Below are 21,369 nucleotides of genomic sequence, written 5' to 3' on the forward strand. Positions count from 1 at the left end.
AAAGATTCATAAAGCTTCGAAGCTTCATGCACCAGTGTTTTGAAATCGCCCATCACTAGATATTGTTGAATAAAGTCGTTATTTTGTTATTTTTGGCACACAAAAAGTATTCTCGTCGCTTCATAACATTAAGGTTGAACCACTGTAGTCACATTAACTGTTTTAAATATGTTTTTAGTAGCTTTCTGGGCATCTGAAAGTGTTAATTATCTTGCTGGAGGCCTCACTGAGCCATCAGATTTCATCAAATATATCTTAATTTGGCTTTACGGGTGTGAAAAAACATGAGGGTGAGTAACTAATGACAGAATTTTCATTTTTGGGTGAACTTACCCTTTAAGTATTAAAAATGGCTCCTGCATTTCATACATGTGTTCACCAACTGATCACAAATATGTTTATTTTATGAGCAACATCAGATTTTCTTTCAGATTTACAATTTTACAAGATTACAATTGAATAGATGAAACTGAAAATCAAGTTTGAAATCAGTTTAAATTCAAGAATTATTTAGAATAATATAAAAATTATAACATTTTTGTATCTGGGAGGGTTGACCCATATTCTGAGTGAGAGGCCAGGAAAAACACACCTGTTGTAAGAAATTAAATCAGTCCTTCCAGGATTTCGCAGGACTTTTTTCTGATTTTTTGCGGCCTAAAATGACTGAATTTGCGGCGGCTTTTCTCAAAATTTGCGGCAATATTTATAGCATGTTTTCATAGTTTCACAGAGATCATCGCCCCCAGTGGTGAAACATTGAAATTTCAAAACGTTTTGAAACACTTATGAGGTAACGAAACCTCATTTACTGAAATCACGTGACTTTGGCAGTTTGATACATGCTCCGAACCACTGATTCGAAACAAGATTTGTAAAGCTGCGAAGCTTCATGAAGCAGTGTTTCACTAGATATTGTTGAATAAAGTCGTTTTTTTTTTTTGGCACACAAAAAGTATTCTAGTCGCTTCATAACATTAAGGTTGAACCACTGTAGTCACATGAACTGTTTTAAATATGTTTTTAGTAGCTTTCTGGGCATTGAATGTGTTAATTATCTTGCCGTCAATGAAGGCCTCATTGAGCCATCGGATTTCATCAAAAATATCTTAATTTGTGTTCCAAAGATGAACGAAGGTCTTACGGGTGTGAAACGACATGAGGGTGAGTAATTAATGACAGAATTTTCATTTTTGGGTGAACTCAAACTTTAAGATTTAAAAATGGCTCCTGCATTTAATACGTGTTCACAAACTGATCACAAATATGGTTATTTTATGAGCAACATCAGATTTTCTGTCAGATTTACAATTTTACAAGGTTACAATTGAATAGATGAAACTGAAAATCAGTTTGAAATCAGTTTAAATTCAATAATTATTTAGAATAATATATTATAAAAATTATAACATTATTTTTGTATCTGGGAGGGTTGACCCATATTCTGAGTGAGAGGCCAGGAAAAACACACCTTTTGTAAGAAAATGAATAGGTGAATACATCTGAACATTCTTTTGCATACATCTGAATCAATTCTTTGATTCAAACCATTTTCCTGTTTTGTAACCCGTTTTATCTCATTCAAGAATCAATATTTGCCTAAATTTCATCCATGTTAAAGCCTCAAGCTAAATGTCTGGAACATAAAATACGACATGGAATAAATAAAAAACAATCCTGAGGAGACCTTAACTACAGACAGGACCATCAGGCCAATTCACAAATGAGTCCTTGTAAAGAGACATTTCACCACAACAAAGGAGTCCAGGCGTGGAGCCCTCCCCTTTAAAACTAGGCACACCCCTTTAACCCACTATTGTCTAGCCGAGCCTGGCAGGCGGTGTATGGTTGGTTGGTTTGTGGTTGTGTTGGAAGTCTCGCTCGCTTGTCAATATCACGCAAAACGAATGCATTAATGCTAAGAGATGGGAATCTTGCAGTCATGCTTCCACGACGAACTGCTGTAGCGCTGCTCGCGCTGTGTGGATTAATAGCGGTCGGCGATGGTGAGTCGGGTGTTTGTGTGTGTCACCTCTCTGTGTGTATTTATTTATTTGATAGGCTGCTGGTGTGTGGAGAGAGAGTGTGGCCAGGCTGTGCTGTGCTGGACGGGGCAGCCTGGCTCTCATCATGGCGCTGTGTCTGGGGTTTGTAAACCAGTCATCTGTAGACTAAATCATTTCTTATTCATACTGAACTAGTTTTATATTTGCTAATGCGCGTGATTGGTTATTGTATTTATCATTTTAGAGATTCGTGTAACAACGCTAGTATGTTTGTTGTCCCTTGTTGATATAACTCGTATGTATGTATGTGTGTGTGTGTGTGTGTGTGTGTATATATATATGTATTAATAATAATAAATATATAATATATATATATATATATATATATATATATATATATATATATATATATATATATATATAACACATATATATATATATATATATATATAACACATATAGGCTATATATGTCTCACACACACACACACAATCTTTTCTGTTTAGATACAGGCCCTTTACAAATTAAATATTTAAGCTTACCTTAGGTCAAGCAGCTATAAAATATTAAAGCACAAATGCGAATTTCGGTGAGGTTAAGTATGGCCAAACCTCCAGTATTTCACAGGACTTCAAAGAACTGACGTCAGATGTTGCAAAACTTACATTTATAAACTTGCAAAGCCAATATTCACTGCTGAGTCGAACGTTGTGTCGAGCAATCTACTTCTATTCGTAAATGAATCGTACTTTTGATTCGGATCTTTTTTTAATCAATCGGTTGAACCGGTTCATATTCACAGTACCGGTCTGAACGAATTGTACGTGAACAGGACTGAACTGGTCCGAGTAGTTCTCGAGTTTCAAAATCCCTTACTCGTTGAACCGAGAACCGTCTCTTACGGATAATGACATAAATTGATAGCGATTCTGTTTGTGAACTATTAGGTTGAGAAAAAATGTGTCCATCTTATTTAATTTTATTTTTTTTTACTTTAAAGCACTTAATAATGAAAAAAAATATTAGATGATTGGCGTTTCTATGACTTTAATTCTATACAGTTTCAATTTCAAAGAGAACATTTCAGTTTAGAAAAATGTTCGAAAGAACCGATTCACAGAAATGAATCATTACTAGTTGTGACATGTAGCTCGACGTGAATTCCATGATTCATTTTAAAATGACGGACCTTGTTTGTAGTTATGTGTTAGATTATATCATAAATGTTGTTGTCAGTACATCGTTTGCATCGTACCCTGTTTACAAAACAGTCTGGTGGTGTTTCTTAACATTAATCAGCATTGTGTATTTCAACTGGTGATGCAGTCCTCATTGACCCCATCACAACTGCCGAGCCATAAGGCCTAAAATATTGCCAATTTGCTCTATTTCTTAATGTGTTCCCAAATTTTAATATGTTGTGTTTTATAACCCCTGGCAAGTACACTTCTGTCGTAGAGTACGATGGGGAAGCTAGTCATTCAGCAAGTTCAGACTGAAGTCAGATTTTGGAGTCTGGTCCTTTGTAATGGAAATGTGGGCAATGAGCCCTATTCAGTGGCCTGTCAAGGGAGTCTGCCTTTCTTTTGTATGGCCAAACTGATGGTGGTTACATCCACAGCACAAATAAACATGTCTGTGGTTGCATGGCACAGCATGATAACAGTTTGTGCTTGGAAACACTGGTGAGATTTTCTGGAAGGACAAAACTGAGTGAATCAGTGTGATGTTGTTCATATGATATTGAGAAGCCAGCAAAATAGTATGAATACTTAGCCACCTTTTTGTATGGTGATCATAACTAGAATACTAATGCATTTTCTAGTGTGTAGGCTTTTTTTTTGTCTTTAAAATGTGAAAAAAATTTCTTGTTGCGACTTGCTGTGCTCCAGACATATCAAGGAAGACTGTGTAATGAAATGTATCACAGCAGGGGCCATTTTCATCAACGATTTGAAAAAGTTAAGCAATCTGTGATCTCTAATTAGTGACTCATCTTTTTCCAAGAAGCATCGCTCCCACTGTTCACAAACGGTTGTGTTGCACATAATACTGCCAAATGCTCTAATACAACTTGATAGGAAATGCTATACAGACAGATTCCACCTGTAGTACGTCTGACGGGGTCGCCTCAATGTCAGATTCTACAGTGAGCGGATTGTAGTGCGAGAGGCGCCTTCGGGCTGCCAGTGATGGGTTTGCACAGCTGCCGGTAGTTGGACACAGACTAGTGGAAATGAAACAGATTGGCGACTCCAGCCATGTTATGGTAATTATTCCGCAGAAGTGCTGCGGAAACCAGGGAATCTAAGGTGATTCAGTGTCTTCAAGCTCTGGACTTGTAGTATGGCTGCCTAGTTTCTCAATAAGCATGCTGTTTTTTGTTTGTTTTTGATAAACTGGCTTGTCGTGAGTCTTCGAGCTTCTAGATGTCCGTGTGACGCTTCTCGCAGGCCTGTGTGAGAAAACAACAGCAATGTGATATGGGCACTGTGAGCTGAGGCAGACAGCCGTGAGGCAGGGTGTGCGTCGCTTTCATCATCTTTCATTCTCTCCCACATTTTTCTTTTCCCTTCACATACAGACCCAACTTAAACATGTTCAGAATCCCTGCTCCTCCACATTTCTGTGGTGAAAAATGCTCCAGGAATGGCACATTAACTCATTCAAACTTGGATTTTATGAGTGACTCACTTGCTTACAAGAAATGACCATTAATGTGTTCCACTCTTCATAACAGCAGTGTCAAAGTGGAAAAAAGTACTTGCGCAATGTTAGGTGTTGGTTAATGCAGAAAAATACAATAGAGGTGTCTCGAACCACAAAGCCACTGTGCTTGTGTTGTGCAGGCAGGAAGGAGCAGACGTTTGAAGCCCGTATCACAGGAGGCCTCCAGGTGCTGTGAGAGTGCTGTTATGGAAATGAAAGGGGGAACATTAAGCCATATTTTGCATGTGTGTGCTTGTATATAAGATCAGAGTACGGAAAGTGTAGCAAAGAAAGATATGTGGGTTCATGGGGAGAGTGTGTGCGTGCGTGCGAGTGTGTGTCTGGGGAGGCCGGCTGATGGGGGTTGAGTCCACGGTCACAGCCGACTGAAGCTGGTCTCCGCTTCATTAATGACCTTGCTAATGACCCGAATGGCCGGCGGGCAGTGCCGATTACATAGTGAGACAGACCTTTGTGTGACCTACATTATAGTGCTTGTTTAGAAATATTTAATTGACTTTTTTCCGCTTAGTACTATAAATATTATCTTGCATCTTTCATTTTCTTAAAATAAGGGTCATTACTATAAACTTAAAGGGGTAATTTTATCATTGTTTACTCGCCCTCATGTCATTCCAAACCTGTAGAGAATAATTTTTTTTCCATCAGACAGAATAGTAGACATTTTTAAACAATCATTACGTAGCTCAACAGTTTCTGACCATGTCTGTTAAGTTCCAAAAAAAAAAAAAAGTTAAATCACCGTATGTTACTATTATTTGTGCTCTATATTTTATGTGCTTTTTAAAAAAAAGCCTTACAATAGTTTTGTGTAAAGAATAGATCAACGATGAACTGTGATTGTATGGCGTATAAACTGTGTATAGACTTTCCAAACTATGCAAATGATTACTTTTATTAATCAAAGAAGCATTAAATTAATCAAAAGTGTCAGAAAAGACATTTATAATGTTACAAAAGGTTTTATAGTATCATATATCAACATAGTGCAAAATGGTATTAAAATTATGTGTAGAAGTCGTTGATTTGTTATGAGAAAGAATGTCCGGAAAAATGAATTTCATTGATGTCATTTGGAGTAACCGATATAAAGGGACCATTTTGGATCAAGTCATGCGGTCAATATGTGACATCATTCAGACACCTATAAAGGACCACAAAGTAACTAACTCTCTCTTAACTATTTGAAAAATGGATGTTTTTATTTGCTCATACGCATGTCCCGAAACATCAGGTCATTCGGTACAACCGCTATAAAACATGGAAAATGTTGTAATATTTTAAAACCTTGTACTAAAAATAAAATGTTTGATTGTCCTTTTGTTAGCTTGCTAGCTAGATATCAGCCTGTTAGCATTGTTTGAAAATATCGTCATTCGGTAAAACCGAAATTTTGGTTAAACCAAATGACTTTTTTGGTGACAAATTTTGTCCATCTTGTAAAAAATGACAAAAGCAGTGTTAATTGTTTATAAAAACCACAATCTCATTGTTAACACTTAATAAAACTTCCAAATTAACTATATCTCCATTATGTTTTTTCAATAACCCAATGGTTTTCTTTCTATTCATCAAAAAATCCTGCAAAAAAGTGTCACAGTGTCCACAAAACAGCACAGCTGTTTTCAACACTGATAATAATAATAATAAATATTGTTTCTTGAGCAGCAAATCAGCATATTAGAATGATTTATAAAGGATCATGTGACACTGAAGACTGGAGTAATGATGCTGAAAATTCAGAATAAATGACATTTTAAAATATATTTTAAATTGTACTGGTAATATTACTGTATTTCTGATCAAATAAATGCAGCCTTGAAAAATCTTAATCTAGTGTGTTTATTTAAAACGAATGCACTCCTTATTATATTTGTCAGAAGAACTGTATTATTTTATCGCATGAAATGGTTTGAGGCTGCTGCCCTTTGAATGTGAAAAATCCCTGAATGTTTTCAGGGAGGGACAGAGAAATTCGTTCCTCTGGACCAGATGAGTAATTTGACCATGAGGGTTCTAAAGAAGCTCCCCTTCCTTTCACTGCATTGATTTTGTGAGTGTAGTTCGCTGTGTGTTTTTGAGTGCATGTCTGCGTGAGTGTGCGCGCGCTCTGTCTGGTGGCGTCGGCATGTCTTAATCAGCTCCCTGTCTGGGTGCTCAATGGATCTCATTTCAGCTCTATGCATCTTGGGTAACTGCACTCTCTCAGTCTGCCCGCTCTCAGTAGCCCCTGGCATCCTGCTAGAAGAGGAGGATGATGGGCTTTCATTATCCAGAGGAGGTGAAGCAAGAGATAATGCCTCCAACGAGAGACAAGCACCGCTCCGGTCGTCCATTTGTAATAGATATGAGAGGACTGCTTGTGTCGTGGGGGGCAATATTTGCGTCTGAGTGTTTAAACCACAAACCCTGTGAGCTCTTAATCCTTGCTTTGACCCCAACCTGGAAAGTTGGTACTCTTGAGGGAGAGGTTGTGAAATTTTTGTTCCATAGTGAAGGATTTAGTCACAGTACCAGTAATGCGAAGTTGTTTGTGGCTTCACCGTTGACTAAAGACTTTCCATGAGCCCGACTCTGATCAACCAAGCACACTGTTAATGGCAACGATTTCATTCACATCTTCCCGCAGTGGTTTTCATTTCCTGTCTAAACAAGAATGGAATGATAGGAACTTCACACTGGCAGTGAGGTTTTGATGTTGTCCTTTACTGAATTCCCCCATTTCTGTTGGGTTAAGCCAAGTCTAGACTAGGGTTTTAAGGTCTGTTGTAGCTAGTTTCTCGGCCGAAATCCCATCGCAGCTGGGGGTTCTGTAAGTCGCCCTCTGTTACCTCTCTGTGTTCTGTCCTGGTGTATCTGTTTCAACAGCAGCTCTTAAAAGCCTGTCGGGGGAGTCCCCTACCCCCCAGCCACTCTAACAGTAACTGCCCCATCCTCCACCGCACAGCCCACTCCCATCCTTTGTCCAGACACAGCCCGCCCAATCCCTCCTCATGTCCCCTTAATCTCCACACAAAGAGCCAGTGTAAGGCCACCAATTATGCACATACAAGACCTCGCTTGGCTTGAACCGCTCGCACTCCCTCGCTGCAGGTTTGGAGCCACTCGCGCCATTCTGTTGACTGGCTTTACATAAACTTTGCTGGATCTTTTTGAAGTTTCACAGACCATATTGCAGGAATTTGAGTGGAAAGTGTCGGGTTTCTGTAGTGCAAGTGATTTAGTGTTTGGGAATGATGTTGTAGAAGGTTTAGTTTAACAATTGTGAGATTTAACAATACAGTAAAAAAAAATACAGTTAAAAAAAGGTTTATTTCTCGTGAATATGACTTTATATCTCACAATGTGACTTTGTCTTATTATTTTTTTTACTCTGATGTGCATCCATAGTTGTCAGATTTCAAAATTGGATAATTGGGCTGTTTTCCAGTATAAGGTACTAAGAAAAATGTCCTTTTTTTCCAGATCTTTTCTTCTGTATTGTGATGTACATCCAAATCGTGTAACGGCAAAATAAAAAAAAAAAAAAATATATATATATATATATATATATAGGGTGGGGGCTTGGCTAAATACATATTGGTTTCTCCCAAGGTTTTTTTTCTCCATTCTGTCACCTGTTGGAGTTTGGGTTCCTTGCCACTATCGCCTCTGGTTTGCTTAGTCAGGGACACTTAATATTCCCCTATATTGCTGATCTGCCTGCATTGACACCATTGTATGCGAACTGAACTGAGCTGGATGATTACATCACTGTCTTCTCCAGAGCTGCTGTATAGATAAATGAACTAAATTAATAACTAATGATTCAATGAATCAATGAAAATGAATCAATAGTGAACTTACTTAAGCTGGACAATGACACTATTTTCTTCTAGAGCTGCTATACAGCCAAAATTATGTTTTCTGCTATCACTGTAAAGCTGCTTTGAAACAATCTGCACTGTAAAAAGCACTATATAAATAAGGGTGACTTGAGTTGACTTGACTTGATTGGATTTTTCAATCGATTTTTGTTTTTTTTTTCTGTAATTTCACTGGAAGATCGAGTTATGACCTTTTGATTAAAAAATACAAAGTAGAATTAAATTTTATATTTAACAACACCCAAGCATTACATTGTTCAATGAATACAGTACATATTCTTAAAGTACATGATTTCACAAATAGATTGTATGTTGTGTGTCATGACCCTTTACAACATGGAGAGAAAATCTCATTTTCCATTGGTCGAAAAACAGATCACAGCATTAGTTGCTCAAACAGAACCGTTTCGATATCACAATGGTCTAAACATTTTTGAGGGCCAAATCAACCTACAAATGGTTATTTATAGTTGTGTCTGCATATTAGATTTATGGCATAATGTTAATAATTACCACAAAAAATGATTTTGACTCGTCCCTTTTCTTTAAAAAAGCCAAAATTGACATTACAATGAGGCTCTTAAAATGAAATGGGGCTGTTTTAAGAGAATTTCAAAGCAGAAATGAAAAGCTTTTAATTATTTAAAAGCACTTACATTAAGTCTTCTGTTAACCTGTGTTTAGGGTTTAAGGCGCTCTGTAGCTATGGCCATTAGATTGTAAAATTGGAGAATTACACAGAAAAGGTTAGGGTTTTATTAATGCACATTTTGTTTACGTCTTTTGGCTTTACTTTCGAAACATGAGTATTTCACCATTTACAAATTGACCCCATTCACTTCCATTGTAGGTGCCTCACTGCAACCCAAATTTGAACTTCTTCTTTTTAAAAAAACAAAAACAAAAGGAGGGACAAGTAGAAATAAATGTTTGTCCTAATCAACATGGTGCTGTTGATTGAGCATAACCTGGAATATTCTATTAAGCTTTTTTTAACATAAAAATGACACACTTCAGCCTTGAGTATAGTTATCCTGATTATGATTAAAGTGATAACTAGCCTACAATGCGTTTTTTCCGAGCCCTTTAGCAAGACTCTATGAGGCAATTACGGTCATTCTATTTGTTGCCCCGTGATTTAATGATATCGTGTGTGCTCCATTAGAGGGTTATTATGGCACCGGGTTGTTTTTCTCTTGTTATCAGGGCCTGGTTACCTCCGTGTAATCTGCAGGAAATTCCTTGTGCATGTGAACTTCAGTTGACTTGGATCCGCTCCACTAACGGTTACTGGCAGTGCGCTTCGGTGTCTGTTAGATCACAGCCTTTATAAGATTTATATAGAGTACACAAACACGCTCTCGCGCTCCCTCTCTTGCTCTATGACACTTGACACATACACACACCCCCACACGCATACACACGGCGAAAAAGCGAAGTTGACACTTGTTCAGAAGGGTGTGGTTCAGCCACTTGCATGTCATGAGTTGGGCAATAAAACCTGTGTGTGAAAAACTGTGGGAGGAAGTGTAGTGAGTCAGATTAATTGAGTGTTTCTGGAGCTAGATGAGTGACATTAGGAGTACAAGGTAAAAACCTGAACATGTGGGAAAGGCAAAAGTAAAGCATTGAAATGAGAGGATTAGAATAGAACATTCTTGACAGGGACGCCCAGAAAAGCCTGGGCATTAAAGAGCTGTTTGTCCCTCGGTGGGCCCTGTTGTGATCAGCCGGCAAGCGTCTAAAGTCCTGTTATTTTAAAACCACTGCAATTTGTCTTAAGTGGCCTGCCATTGTGTGCGGCTCGGATAAAATCAAGGGCGCCGGTGAAGTGTGAATGCCACCCCTCGTGTCATGACCTCGGTCACCCTCGGCAGTCTGTGTACCAGCAGTCATCATATCCTGTCTGAGTTTGTCTGACTTGCTGAAGAGAGACAAAAATACACAAAAGTGATGACAGATCTAAAATAGTTGCAAAAGGAGAGATGGTCTGTTTGAATGCCTTTGAAGATTAATGATGTCTTTATGCCTGCAGGCTTTTAAGATCATGTTGTAGGTAATATGAAAACAAAAAGATACCTTTTATAGTACCCTAGTAGTCTTTATTAAATTTTGTACACTAGTATTGTAGGTATTGTATTTATTTGGTACTCCAATGTTCTTCAGTGGTCTTACCATCTGATACTATCACTGTTCCTCCACAGTTCTTTTTTATAAGGGATGTGATGTATTGTATAAGAATCTGGAATTGGACTGGATTCATTATCATTGATGAAAATTATTGGTGGTCTCTAGTTAGTGACATACTAATAAAATGGATGAGATTTTAATACTTTCTAGCATTAACTCTTAACCATGTTGAGCTGGTTGGTGATGTCGAGCCTTGTCGATAGATGAAAAACAGTTTTGATTTTTAGATATTCTAGTGAACCAAGTATATAAAATCTGTTTATTTATATTTTTCTAAGCAATCAGATGATAAAATTGTACACATCGGTGGTTCTCAAGCTATTTTACTCCTTTCCTTTGTCCAAGACAATATTCGAAGGCCCTCTCATCTAAGCTGATATGCGCTTCTGTTGTAATAAAAATAAACTCCAAAATGTGATGTCAGCATAATGTTGTACATTTTTAAGACTTATTGGGCACCTTGTTGAGAACCACTGCTCCAGACTTAGCATTGAAGGAAGCACCCGAGCCATATCTAGAGACTTGGGAGACTTTGGGCTAGTTTGCAACCACTCAGAACACCCTAGAAAAATGTATTACAATATAATATATTATAATACATTCTATGTATATAATATAGTTTTTAGTGTGTTAAAAATCAATATTTAGCTGGATTTGAATACACTGTTGATCCTAAACTACCTCCTACATGTCTAATCTAATCATCTTGCTCTTATTTGTTGTAAACTAAGTCCTATGACTGTGCAATACAGCAATAGAGTCTGTGAAGATATAAAGGTGCTGCAGTGGGGGTCCGAATCAGGCCATCCCATGCCAGCTTCTGCTGTACACAATCTGTTTGGGTTCATCTGCAGTGGCGGATTCAGTTTCATGTTATGCAGTTTAGTTGCGAACTGAACTCTGCATGCAGTGCTTCTGCCTGACTTGGCTTACTCAGTGTTTCCTTTTCCTTAAATTGGTTTTGCTTGCCCTCTGGAGGATATTTTGAGTTAGCACAGTTCACTTAAAGCATCCACTGAGGAAAGAGTCTCATTACATAAGAATGTATTCAACACTCTACATCTGGCATTACAATGCAACAAATATTGCAGTTATTTAGAGTCATATTTTAATATTTAATCTCTTTCTTGCTCTCTAGCTCTTAAGTGTAATTGCACAGCTTGTGAGAACACCGGTTATGTGTGCGAGACCGATGGGGCCTGCATGGCCTCTACGTCCTACATCAATGGTCAGGAGGAGCAGCAGGTACGGATCTGCATCCCCAGTGTCAGCCTTGTTCCACCTGGACAGCCCATCTACTGCCTGAGTGCCAAAGGCCTGCTCAACACGCACTGCTGCTATACAGACTTCTGCAACAGCATCAACCTTCAGATTCCCAACGGTAGGAGTACAGGATAATTATACTACCATTCAAAAGTTTGGGGTAATTTTAATATCAGTTCATTCCTGTAATGTGCATTTTCCTCGTCTCTTTCAGGGATTCCTGAAGGTAAAGAGGGCAGTTGGGGTCCAGTAGAGCTGGTGGCAGTGATCGCAGGCCCAGTCTTCCTCTTTTGCTTGGTTCTTATCGTGGGAGTGCTCGTTTTCCAGTACCACCAAAGGAACTATAACCACCGGCAGCGACTCGACGTTGAGGATCCGTCTTGTGATCATCTGTACTTGGCCAAAGACAAGACCTTACAGGATCTCATCTTTGATCTGTCCACCTCTGGTTCAGGATCTGGTAAGCCGCATCTTTTATTCTTCTCTGGCATATCTTGACAAGTGTTTTGCTGGTGTGCTAATGTGTTTTCTCATTGCAGGTCTGCCCTTGTTTGTTCAGAGGACAGTGGCCAGGACAATTGTATTGCAGGAGATCATAGGTAAAGGTCGCTTTGGGGAAGTATGGAGGGGGAGATGGAGAGGAGGGGATGTGGCTGTGAAGATCTTCTCATCCAGAGAGGAACGCTCCTGGTTCCGTGAGGCTGAGATTTACCAGACCATCATGCTCCGTCATGAGAACATCTTAGGATTCATTGCTGCTGATAATAAAGGTAAGAAGATCTGGATATCTATCTGTCGGTCTGTCTAATATTTTTGTGGCTATATATATATATATATGAGAGTGATTTGTACCAATCCTTAAATATCTTTGCTTTTAATTTTTTGTCTCTGTTTCTTAGACAATGGCACATGGACACAGCTGTGGCTGGTGTCAGACTACCATGAACATGGCTCATTATTTGACTATCTCAACCACTACTCCGTTACAATCGAGGGAATGATTAAGTTATCACTTTCAGCAGCCAGCGGCCTGGCACATCTGCACATGGAGATCCTGGGAACGCAAGGTAATTATGAATAAATACATTTGCTTATATGAACTGTAATATCTCTCAAATCCTGTACTCACAAAACCGAACTAAACCATGATGGTGTCCTCCCACAGGGAAACCAGGCATTGCACATCGTGACCTGAAATCTAAAAACATCCTGGTGAAAAAGAACGGTACTTGTGCCATAGCAGATCTGGGGCTCGCTGTACGGCACGAGTCCATCACTGATACTATAGACATCGCCCCCAATCAGAGGGTTGGAACTAAAAGGTACCTCTACCTCCAGGCACTCTTACTATATTCTGTTAATGGCTGCTTATATGTAAATGTAACTATGAAGACTGCATTACTTAATGTGAGTTTATTTTGCCTTTTAGATATATGGCCCCAGAGGTACTAGATGAAACGATCAACATGAAGCATTTTGATTCTTTTAAGTGTGCTGATATCTACGCTTTGGGACTGGTATACTGGGAGATTGCGCGACGGTGTAATGCTGGAGGTGAGGAAAAAGGAGCTTGCAAAGCGCCTGACTAATGTTCCACCCACAGTGTCTTAACAAATGTAATTAATATCAGTGCTTTCACAGGCTGTAGGTGCCATAGAGCTCTGGGGTCTCACTTCAGTGCCTGAATAGTGATGTTTTTCAATTACAGATTTTTAAATTATTACATTTGTGAGTGAAAAGGTATGTAGAAACTGCCGTACAAAAGATTTTTTTTTTTTTTAACTTTTGCAATAATAACAGGATAAAGATACAGGAGAATTGTGAAAAAAAAAAAATACTGTTCCCACTTCACCCCCAACCACAACAAAAAAAGAAAAGGAGGGGGAAAAAAAGAGAAGAAAGGGAAAAGAAAATAAATTAAATTAAATGAACTAAAAAAAAGGGTAATAAAAAAACACTCAATACATGGTGTTAAATTAATCAAAAGGACATTTTTATAATATTACAAAAGATTTCCGTTTTAAATAAATGCTGTTTTCTTGAACTATTCATCAATAAATCCCGAAGATAAAAGTATCATGGTTGCCACAAAAATATTAGTCAGCATGATGGTTTAAAACATTGCTCATAATAAGAAATGGTTTTTGAGCTGCAAATCAGCATATTTCTGAAGGATCGTGTGACGCTGAAGCCTGGAGTAATGGCTTGAGTTATTTCAAATTTTAAAGGTGCCCAAGAACGCTTTTTCACAAGATGTAATATAAGTCTAAGGTGTCCCCTGAATGTGTCTGTGAAGTTTCAGCTCAAAATACCCCATAGATTTTTTTTTTTTTTAATTAATTTTTTTAACTGCCTATTTTGGGGCATCATTAACTATACACTGATTTTGGCAGCACGTCGCCCCTTTAATTCGCATGCTCCCTGCCACACGAGCTCTCGACTATATTACAGTGCATTTACAAAGTTCAAACAGCTAATATAACCCTCAAATGGATCTTTACAAGATGTTCATCATGCATGCTGTATGCATGCTTCGAATTATGTGAGTAAAGTATTTATTTTGATGTTTACGTTTGATTCTGTATGAGTTTGAGGCTATATGCTCCGTGGCTAACGGCTAATGCTACACTGTTGGAGAGATTTATAAAGAATGAAGTTGTGTTTATGAATTATACAGACTGCACGTGTTTAAAAATTAAAATAGTGACGGCTCTTGTCTCCGTGAATACAGTAAAAAATGATGGTAACTTTAACCACATTTAACAGTACATTAGCAACATGCTAATGAAACATTTAGAAAGACAATTTACAAATATCACTAAAAATATCATGTTATCATGGATCATGTCAATTATTATTGCTCCATCTGCCATTTTTCGCTGTTGTTCTTGCTTGCTTACCTTGTCTGTGCACAGATCCAGACGTTAATACTGCCTTTCCTTGTCTAATGCCTTGAACATGGGCTGACATATATGCAAATATTGGGGTCATATATATTAATGATCCCGACTGTTACGTAACAGTCGGTGTTATGTTGAGATCCGCGTCTTTTCCGGAAGTCTTTTAAACAAATGAGATTTACATAAGAAGGAGGAAGCAATGGGGTTTGAAACTCAATGTATGTCTTTTCCATGTACTAAACTCTTGTTATTTAACTATGCCGAGGTAAATTCAAATTTTGATTCTAGGGCACCTTTAATATTTCACAATATTACTGTTTTACTGTATTTTGGATCAAATAAATACATCCTTGGTGAGCGTAAGAGAGCAAAAACAAAAATTCCTACTGACATAGCTTGGTTATTGATATTAGCAACTTTAGACGTTAGACAAAAATGTTTTATCTCAGTTAGAGATTAAATATTTGGAAGGTCGATTGACTGAAACGTAATTTTGTATTGAAGCATGTGTGGGATTTATAGACCTACATTTTTTCGAGTTTATATTGGACTTCTCCAATGCATCTATGAATGATTAGGCTGTGTAAGGCACAATATTTTCTATTTAGAGATTAAAAATGTATCATAGAGCAGTTATTTTCTCCTTGGGAATGGGAATTCTGAAATATTTTGTTATATATGTTATATAAGCTAAATAATATAGATATAGATGCATTGAGCCATTCAACATTAATCCTGTACCTATCTTCTCAGGCATTCATGAAGATTACCAGCTTCCCTACTACGATTTGGTGCCCTCAGATCCATCCATAGAAGAGATGAGGAAGGTAGTTTGTGACCAGAGACTACGGCCCAATGTGCCCAACTGGTGGCAGAGCTACGAGGTATAAAACTTCTACCGGTCATCTTTGCAGCTTATTATGCCCAAGACAATCCCACTCATCTGATTGACATTGGCAGTAATCATCAAACCACAGTTTGTTGTCAATACTTGACTTTTAGTGCGGGTACATGTGAAAATGAAGATAATAGTAGACCATAATAAGAAAGAAATACTCAAATAATGGCGCAGCATTCACCACAAACATGCTTGCCAATTTTAAAAGAGTGCAATATGCTTTAGGCGTGCCATCTTGAGTCTGTTCCATGGTTTAATTAAATTCAGCTGTTATTCACAGGCATACTTTTGAGAAGGGCTGGAAAACTCATTTTTATTTGGATTTTCTCTCCATAGGCGCTGAGAGTGATGGGGAAGATCATGCGGGAGTGTTGGTATGCCAACGGAGCGGCGCGGCTTACGGCTCTGCGGATTAAGAAGACTCTCTCGCAACTCAGCGTCCAAGAAGACGTTAAGATCTGAAACACGTGGGACGCTGCAGATCCCCGCAGAGACGCACAAGCGAATAAAGACTTAAGCCAAAAGCAGCCTGCCAGTTTTAGCCCTGTTTTGAACCTTCTAAAGTTGTGACGAGGCCTACCTCACCATCTTAGACGAAACTACTGAGTGTGAGTCCATCCCAGCCCTTTACCATTTCTCCAACATCAATGTTCCCAATCATGGATGAGCCTCCAACCGCTGATATCAGCACAACCTCCCTCCATGGACCTATTGTTGTTGAATTTTTTTGTTTTTGGCAGGAAGAATGACAATTGAACTGTGACAGGCATTTTGATTTTATCATTGTTTTTATTTCACCACTTTTGTCCAAAATGGACATTTTAAAAGAATGTTTCGATTTGATTTTTTTCATCCTCATTCACTAATACACCATATGTCATATTCCAGCGTCAATCTACGATTATATATAGTGCTCTACTGCTGTTGTGAGAATGTGAAAAAACGTGGATAACACTGTCTCCTGTTATGACTAGCAATTCATGTACAAAAATGTGTAGCAAAGCGGACAGACCATGACTGTGTGACAAAGTGGCATTGCAGTTCTCTGTTCCTGTGGAAGAAATGAAAAACTCCAGATCATTTACTCCAGTAAAAATCAGCCTGCTTATTTATCTTTCTTCAGGCTGTGTTTGTTAAAAACTCAGTCCATCAGTGTGGTTTTGGGTTCGAATGCTTTTCAATGTTCACAGGGAGTGTGTGCGTGTGTGTGCATGTATTTGTTTTATTTAACTGTTTTCAGGTTCTTAAAATCAGTGTTGTGATTACTGAATGCATTGTAGGATGATTGCTCATGTTTAGTCCTGTTATCTGACAGCATTCTAAGAAAATGAGCAATTTTTGTCATAAGGAAAGTCATTACCACTTGTATGCTTTTTAAAATTCAACTCTTATTTTAATGGGATTGTTTAGTATGTTGTATTCCTATTATTCTGGGATGTTGGCATGTTAAACTGCACTGTTGTTATTTGTTTGCAGTCGGTGTCCTATTGGGGATTTAGTAGTTAGTACCACTTCAGAAAACACACATGTAAAGTATTGAAGTAAAATAATGCATCTCTCTATTTGCCTGCATTGTAACATTTATATTGCTCTGCTTTGCCTTGCATTGAAGAGTTGTCATTTTAGTTTAATTTAAAAATACTACTGAATATTTCCTTCTCATATTTACATTTGGGGTTTGCCAAGACCACACGTTGGACACGGCGACATTGCATCACTAGCACTAGAATACCAACTTCACTCCTTAATCCATCCTTTATTAACTCGAACCACAGTCAAAAACCTACAGGTGTTCTGATTGGTTAACTGGAATCTATGGGATATGTATAATAGTAGGTGTGAAAAATGACTAGATTAGCTTTGGCATTAATGGTCTGAAATGCTTGTGGATGTGAACAAGGGTCCTGTATATGATGTGTAACTTTTGCAGGCTCTGTTACAGTCCATTTCTGATTGACCTATGCATTTTATATTTTCAAGGTCATATTCTATGAATCTGCTCTGCGTAGCTGGAAAATGTTTAATGACGGTAGCATGATTCAGTCGAGTCGAGTGACGTCGAGAATGCCTAAATTAATAATTATGACTGACTTTTGTTATACCATGGTGCTCTACATTATACACTGGGAATTCTGTCCTTAGAAATGTAAAGGCTAATTTGTTCCACTATTTATATTGTGCTTATTTTTTTCTCACAACTTGGATTTTGCAGTTGTTTGTAAAACATGTACTTTAACTTGTGCTTAAGACTTGAGGAAAGGCATTTGGATGATTCTGAATGACACTCGTTTCAGACTGTAGTTACTGCCGCTTTGTGGAGGCAGTTTAGTATAAATTCCCTGACATGTTTGTCCATTTTAGTCTTGATAATAAGAGTTCAGACTAGGTAGACAACGCTTTTGGTCAGATGCATACAAGTTCTTGATCCTAAGGTTCCATGTGTATATTAAACATGATGGGAAAAAAAATCCACTTTTGGGTTAGTTAACAATGTACATAAACGGTATACAGTAATAAATCCTTTTTCTTATTTCTGTTTCATTGACTCTTTCCAATAGCTTAATTTAGAATATTTGTATAATAGCCTATAAAAAATAAGAGTTTATACATGCTTCAAATTTGACAACATAGGAAAATTTATATTTAAAATGCATTTTATTTTTCTTTACAAGAAATAAAGCAGACAAAGAAATAAATGGAGGGCTGGGAAGGAAGGGGACAGCTGTATATAAAGAGATGCAACCTCTGACGTCGAAAAATATGTACAATTCAAAATTATATCCATACAAAACATGCCACATACAATAAAAATGACCATTTTATTCATCTTCCCTAAAAGTAGCTCTGCTGTACAGTTGCAGCATCTTTTTTAAAAAGTAGATCAGGTTGAAAACCAAAATCAGGATCTATTTATTTATTTAATTACAACACGTGTAGAGAGCTTAAATTAAGAGATTTCAAAAGAACAAAGGGGGCAAGAGTTACTCAGGCTAAAATCCAGTGAGCGTCTTTATTAACAGACTACCCTTAAAAGAACCAATGCTAGTTCAGAGGATGTATAAATAAAATAATGCTGAGTGCAATTCACATGTAATTAATGGAGATATTTTCGATTAATGAAGTCATACCATTCTACGGCTATGCAGCCTTTTCATAAGTCATATAAAACATTCACTTCTACAGGGAGGGGAGGGGAAAAAAACAATAGGACACGAATCAAAAACAGTATCATCTTGGGAACTTCAAGATTTTCCATTTACTGTATATACTAATTAAACTGTCACTGATTCAAGGACAGGGTTCAGTAATTCACAAGCAGTAGCATAAATAAAAGAAATATACGTGAACAATATTACATAAATACACAAATGCTATGCACCATTTTACTGCCGTTTCTTTCAAAAAAGAAAAAAAAAAATCTATTTCAATGAAGAAGAACCTTTGCATGAATCCCATCTTAAATGTTTGTCTCATTCACCACAACCACTCTTCCAAATTTCATTGGTGAAGACAAGAGAAACATCACACCTTTAATATGTATATGGTCTTGTAGAAAAAAAAAAAAAAAAAAAAAACCCAAAAAAAAAAAAAAAAAAAAAAAAAAAAAAAAAAAAAAAGTTAAATGCAAAAACACTCTGGTTCATATACATAAAGATATTACTTAGTTTGCCATTTTACATATATTTATAGATATATACACATTTAGTTTTCTGATAAAATGATATCCAGTGGTTGCTTTTTTCATGAATTTTATTTCTCTACAATTTTGAATTTGATTAAAAAGGGGCTGGATAAAGAGTTTAGGCCCCTATTATGTACAGTTTATACATTTTGCATTTATTCTTAACGTGAGGTCATAAGTCAGGGGAGAAAGGAACAAAGTAGCATGGGCTATGTGGAGACTTTGTTCAACTCCCTTCTTTGAAATTCAACTGTTTTTTTTTTTTTTTTACTGTTTTAAATTACTTTAATATAAAAGAAAATAGAAATGCCCTTTTTAAGTCTTCCTCCATCACTGCGTCAAGCCTGTAGACTGTGCTACCACTATCAAACCACGATACATAGATTAGATACAACCGGCCATCAGCAGGCAGAGAAAGACTCACTACAGTAAGTTTACAACAGTCCACTATCACAGAAGGGAAGAGGCTTACACCTAAGGGTCCTGGTTGGAGTGATGAGATCCGAATGGAGATCTAATGAACGCAGGATGTAAGGATTCAAGATGGGAAAACATATCAAATGCAGTGGCAGTCTTGCATCACTAGTTTTATTTGCCCTATAACCTTTCAAATTGCATCAACGTGGATCTGCACTGTGGCCCTTTCTCATTATTTGCTCCAGCGTTAAGAATGCGAGAGGATCCGGATGAGCGTTTCTACACTAAAAACATGATCTGCACGTGCTGACGCAGCTACATGATATCTACAGTCAGAAAAAGGTGGCCTACGAGACACCCGTTTGAGTTTTGATTGCTCTATGTAATGCATCGTTATATCGTAAGTCATATACTGTATCTCATTTGTATAATCAAATCAAAAAGAGTTGCACTGGCTCACTATTGTAATCATCAGAAAGCAAAATATAGATAGGAGCAAACCTGCTGCTTAAGTTTCCCTGCTTACCCGAGAAGGCAATTGCCATGGACACATTCCTGCCTTCCCCTTTCCACAGTAGCACTTAACAGTTTAATACAAAGCAGTGACGTCCCACAAACTCAATGAGGTAGACTGGGTGAAATAAACCCACCTTTTAACTCAATATAATAAAACATCTGGTGCCTTTCGAGCCACAGGCCAATAGTATTTCGACGTTATATCTCATCACAGTTCTAAGCAGAGCCACTCCAGGATTGTCTTGCCAATGTCCATGATTTTCATTGATGATTTGATGGGAGAGCGTTCGTGTGGGGTGATAGAAAGGGTGGGTAGCGGAAAGGATAGGTCCAAGCTAAATTGTACTAGTTCATTTTTGAGTACTTACATGGCTTTAATCAAACATCTTCACTGAGTTCTAGTCTAAGAGTATTGATATGCTATAGCTTCAGTTATTTTGGTAGATGTCGAAGGGATCGATTGCAGCCAGAGTCAGCTTATTGTAGGAGGAAACAGTGGAAGTGCTTTTGGCAGAGGTGAATTTTTTTAATCAACACGAAAGATTCAAGCAGGTCCAATACCATCGAGCTCATCTGTAAAAGGTTGTGGCATCAAAAGTTTACTCTTCAAAGCTTTGGCTCTTGTTGTGAATAACAAAGTCTTGTCTTTCAGGTGACTGAGAGTGAACTTTTCTTCCTCGATTCAGAGCAGCTTATTAACTGGATAGTAAGAATATAACAGGCTTTGGCGCAGGAGTGTTCTGGCACCAGGGAACCAAAGACGGGTCGGACTCTTTCTCTGTCCCTGTTAGTTCATCCACTTTCTACAATTCCAGGCTCCACAATGGCAGGGGATCTTGTGCTGATCGTCCTCGAAGTCAAACTGATAGTCATACGTCAGCTAAAACAGATTGAGAGAGGA

At 37.8% G+C, this 21,369-nt stretch overlaps 2 protein-coding genes across 10 annotated transcripts in view; one reads left to right on the forward strand and one right to left on the reverse strand.

Annotated features, from left to right (window-relative positions):
• The first annotated feature begins 1,801 nt into the window (after nt 1-1,801).
• Nucleotides 1,802-18,383, forward strand: acvr1ba (activin A receptor type 1Ba). Its single transcript, XM_048177753.1, has 9 exons — nt 1,802-2,006; nt 11,931-12,173; nt 12,270-12,515; nt 12,595-12,825; nt 12,955-13,122; nt 13,221-13,377; nt 13,485-13,609; nt 15,709-15,839; nt 16,190-18,383. The coding sequence occupies exons 1-9, from the start codon at nt 1,916-1,918 to the stop codon at nt 16,313-16,315; spliced, it is 1,518 nt and encodes a 505-aa protein (XP_048033710.1). The 5' UTR covers nt 1,802-1,915; the 3' UTR covers nt 16,316-18,383.
• Nucleotides 18,384-18,489: 106 nt separating this feature from the next.
• Nucleotides 18,490-21,369, reverse strand: part of kmt2d (lysine (K)-specific methyltransferase 2D) — a 36,370-nt gene continuing 33,490 nt past the window's right edge. For all 9 annotated transcript variants that reach the window (XM_048177746.1, XM_048177750.1, XM_048177749.1 and 6 more), the window contains exon 54: nt 18,490-21,348. In XM_048177746.1, the coding sequence (XP_048033703.1) occupies nt 21,256-21,348 (93 nt within the window). In that variant the 3' untranslated portion in view covers nt 18,490-21,255. The remainder of the gene's footprint in view (nt 21,349-21,369) is intronic.

The sequence above is a fragment of the Megalobrama amblycephala genome, linkage group LG24 (assembly GCF_018812025.1).
Source record: "Megalobrama amblycephala isolate DHTTF-2021 linkage group LG24, ASM1881202v1, whole genome shotgun sequence".
NCBI classification, from domain to species: Eukaryota; Metazoa; Chordata; class Actinopteri; order Cypriniformes; family Xenocyprididae; genus Megalobrama; species Megalobrama amblycephala.

What these genes read in the sequence shown, in the direction of transcription:
- acvr1ba (XM_048177753.1), top strand. Translation starts at nt 1,916, where the DNA reads ATGCTAAGAGATGGGAATCTTGCAGTCATGCTTCCACGACGAACTGCT. An exon ending in CAACCTTCAGATTCCCAACG is followed by an intron (nt 12,174 to 12,269) that starts GTAGGAGTACAG and finishes CGTCTCTTTCAG; the next exon opens with GGATTCCTGAAGGTAAAGAG. An exon ending in GGAGATCCTGGGAACGCAAG is followed by an intron (nt 13,123 to 13,220) that starts GTAATTATGAAT and finishes GTCCTCCCACAG; the next exon opens with GGAAACCAGGCATTGCACAT.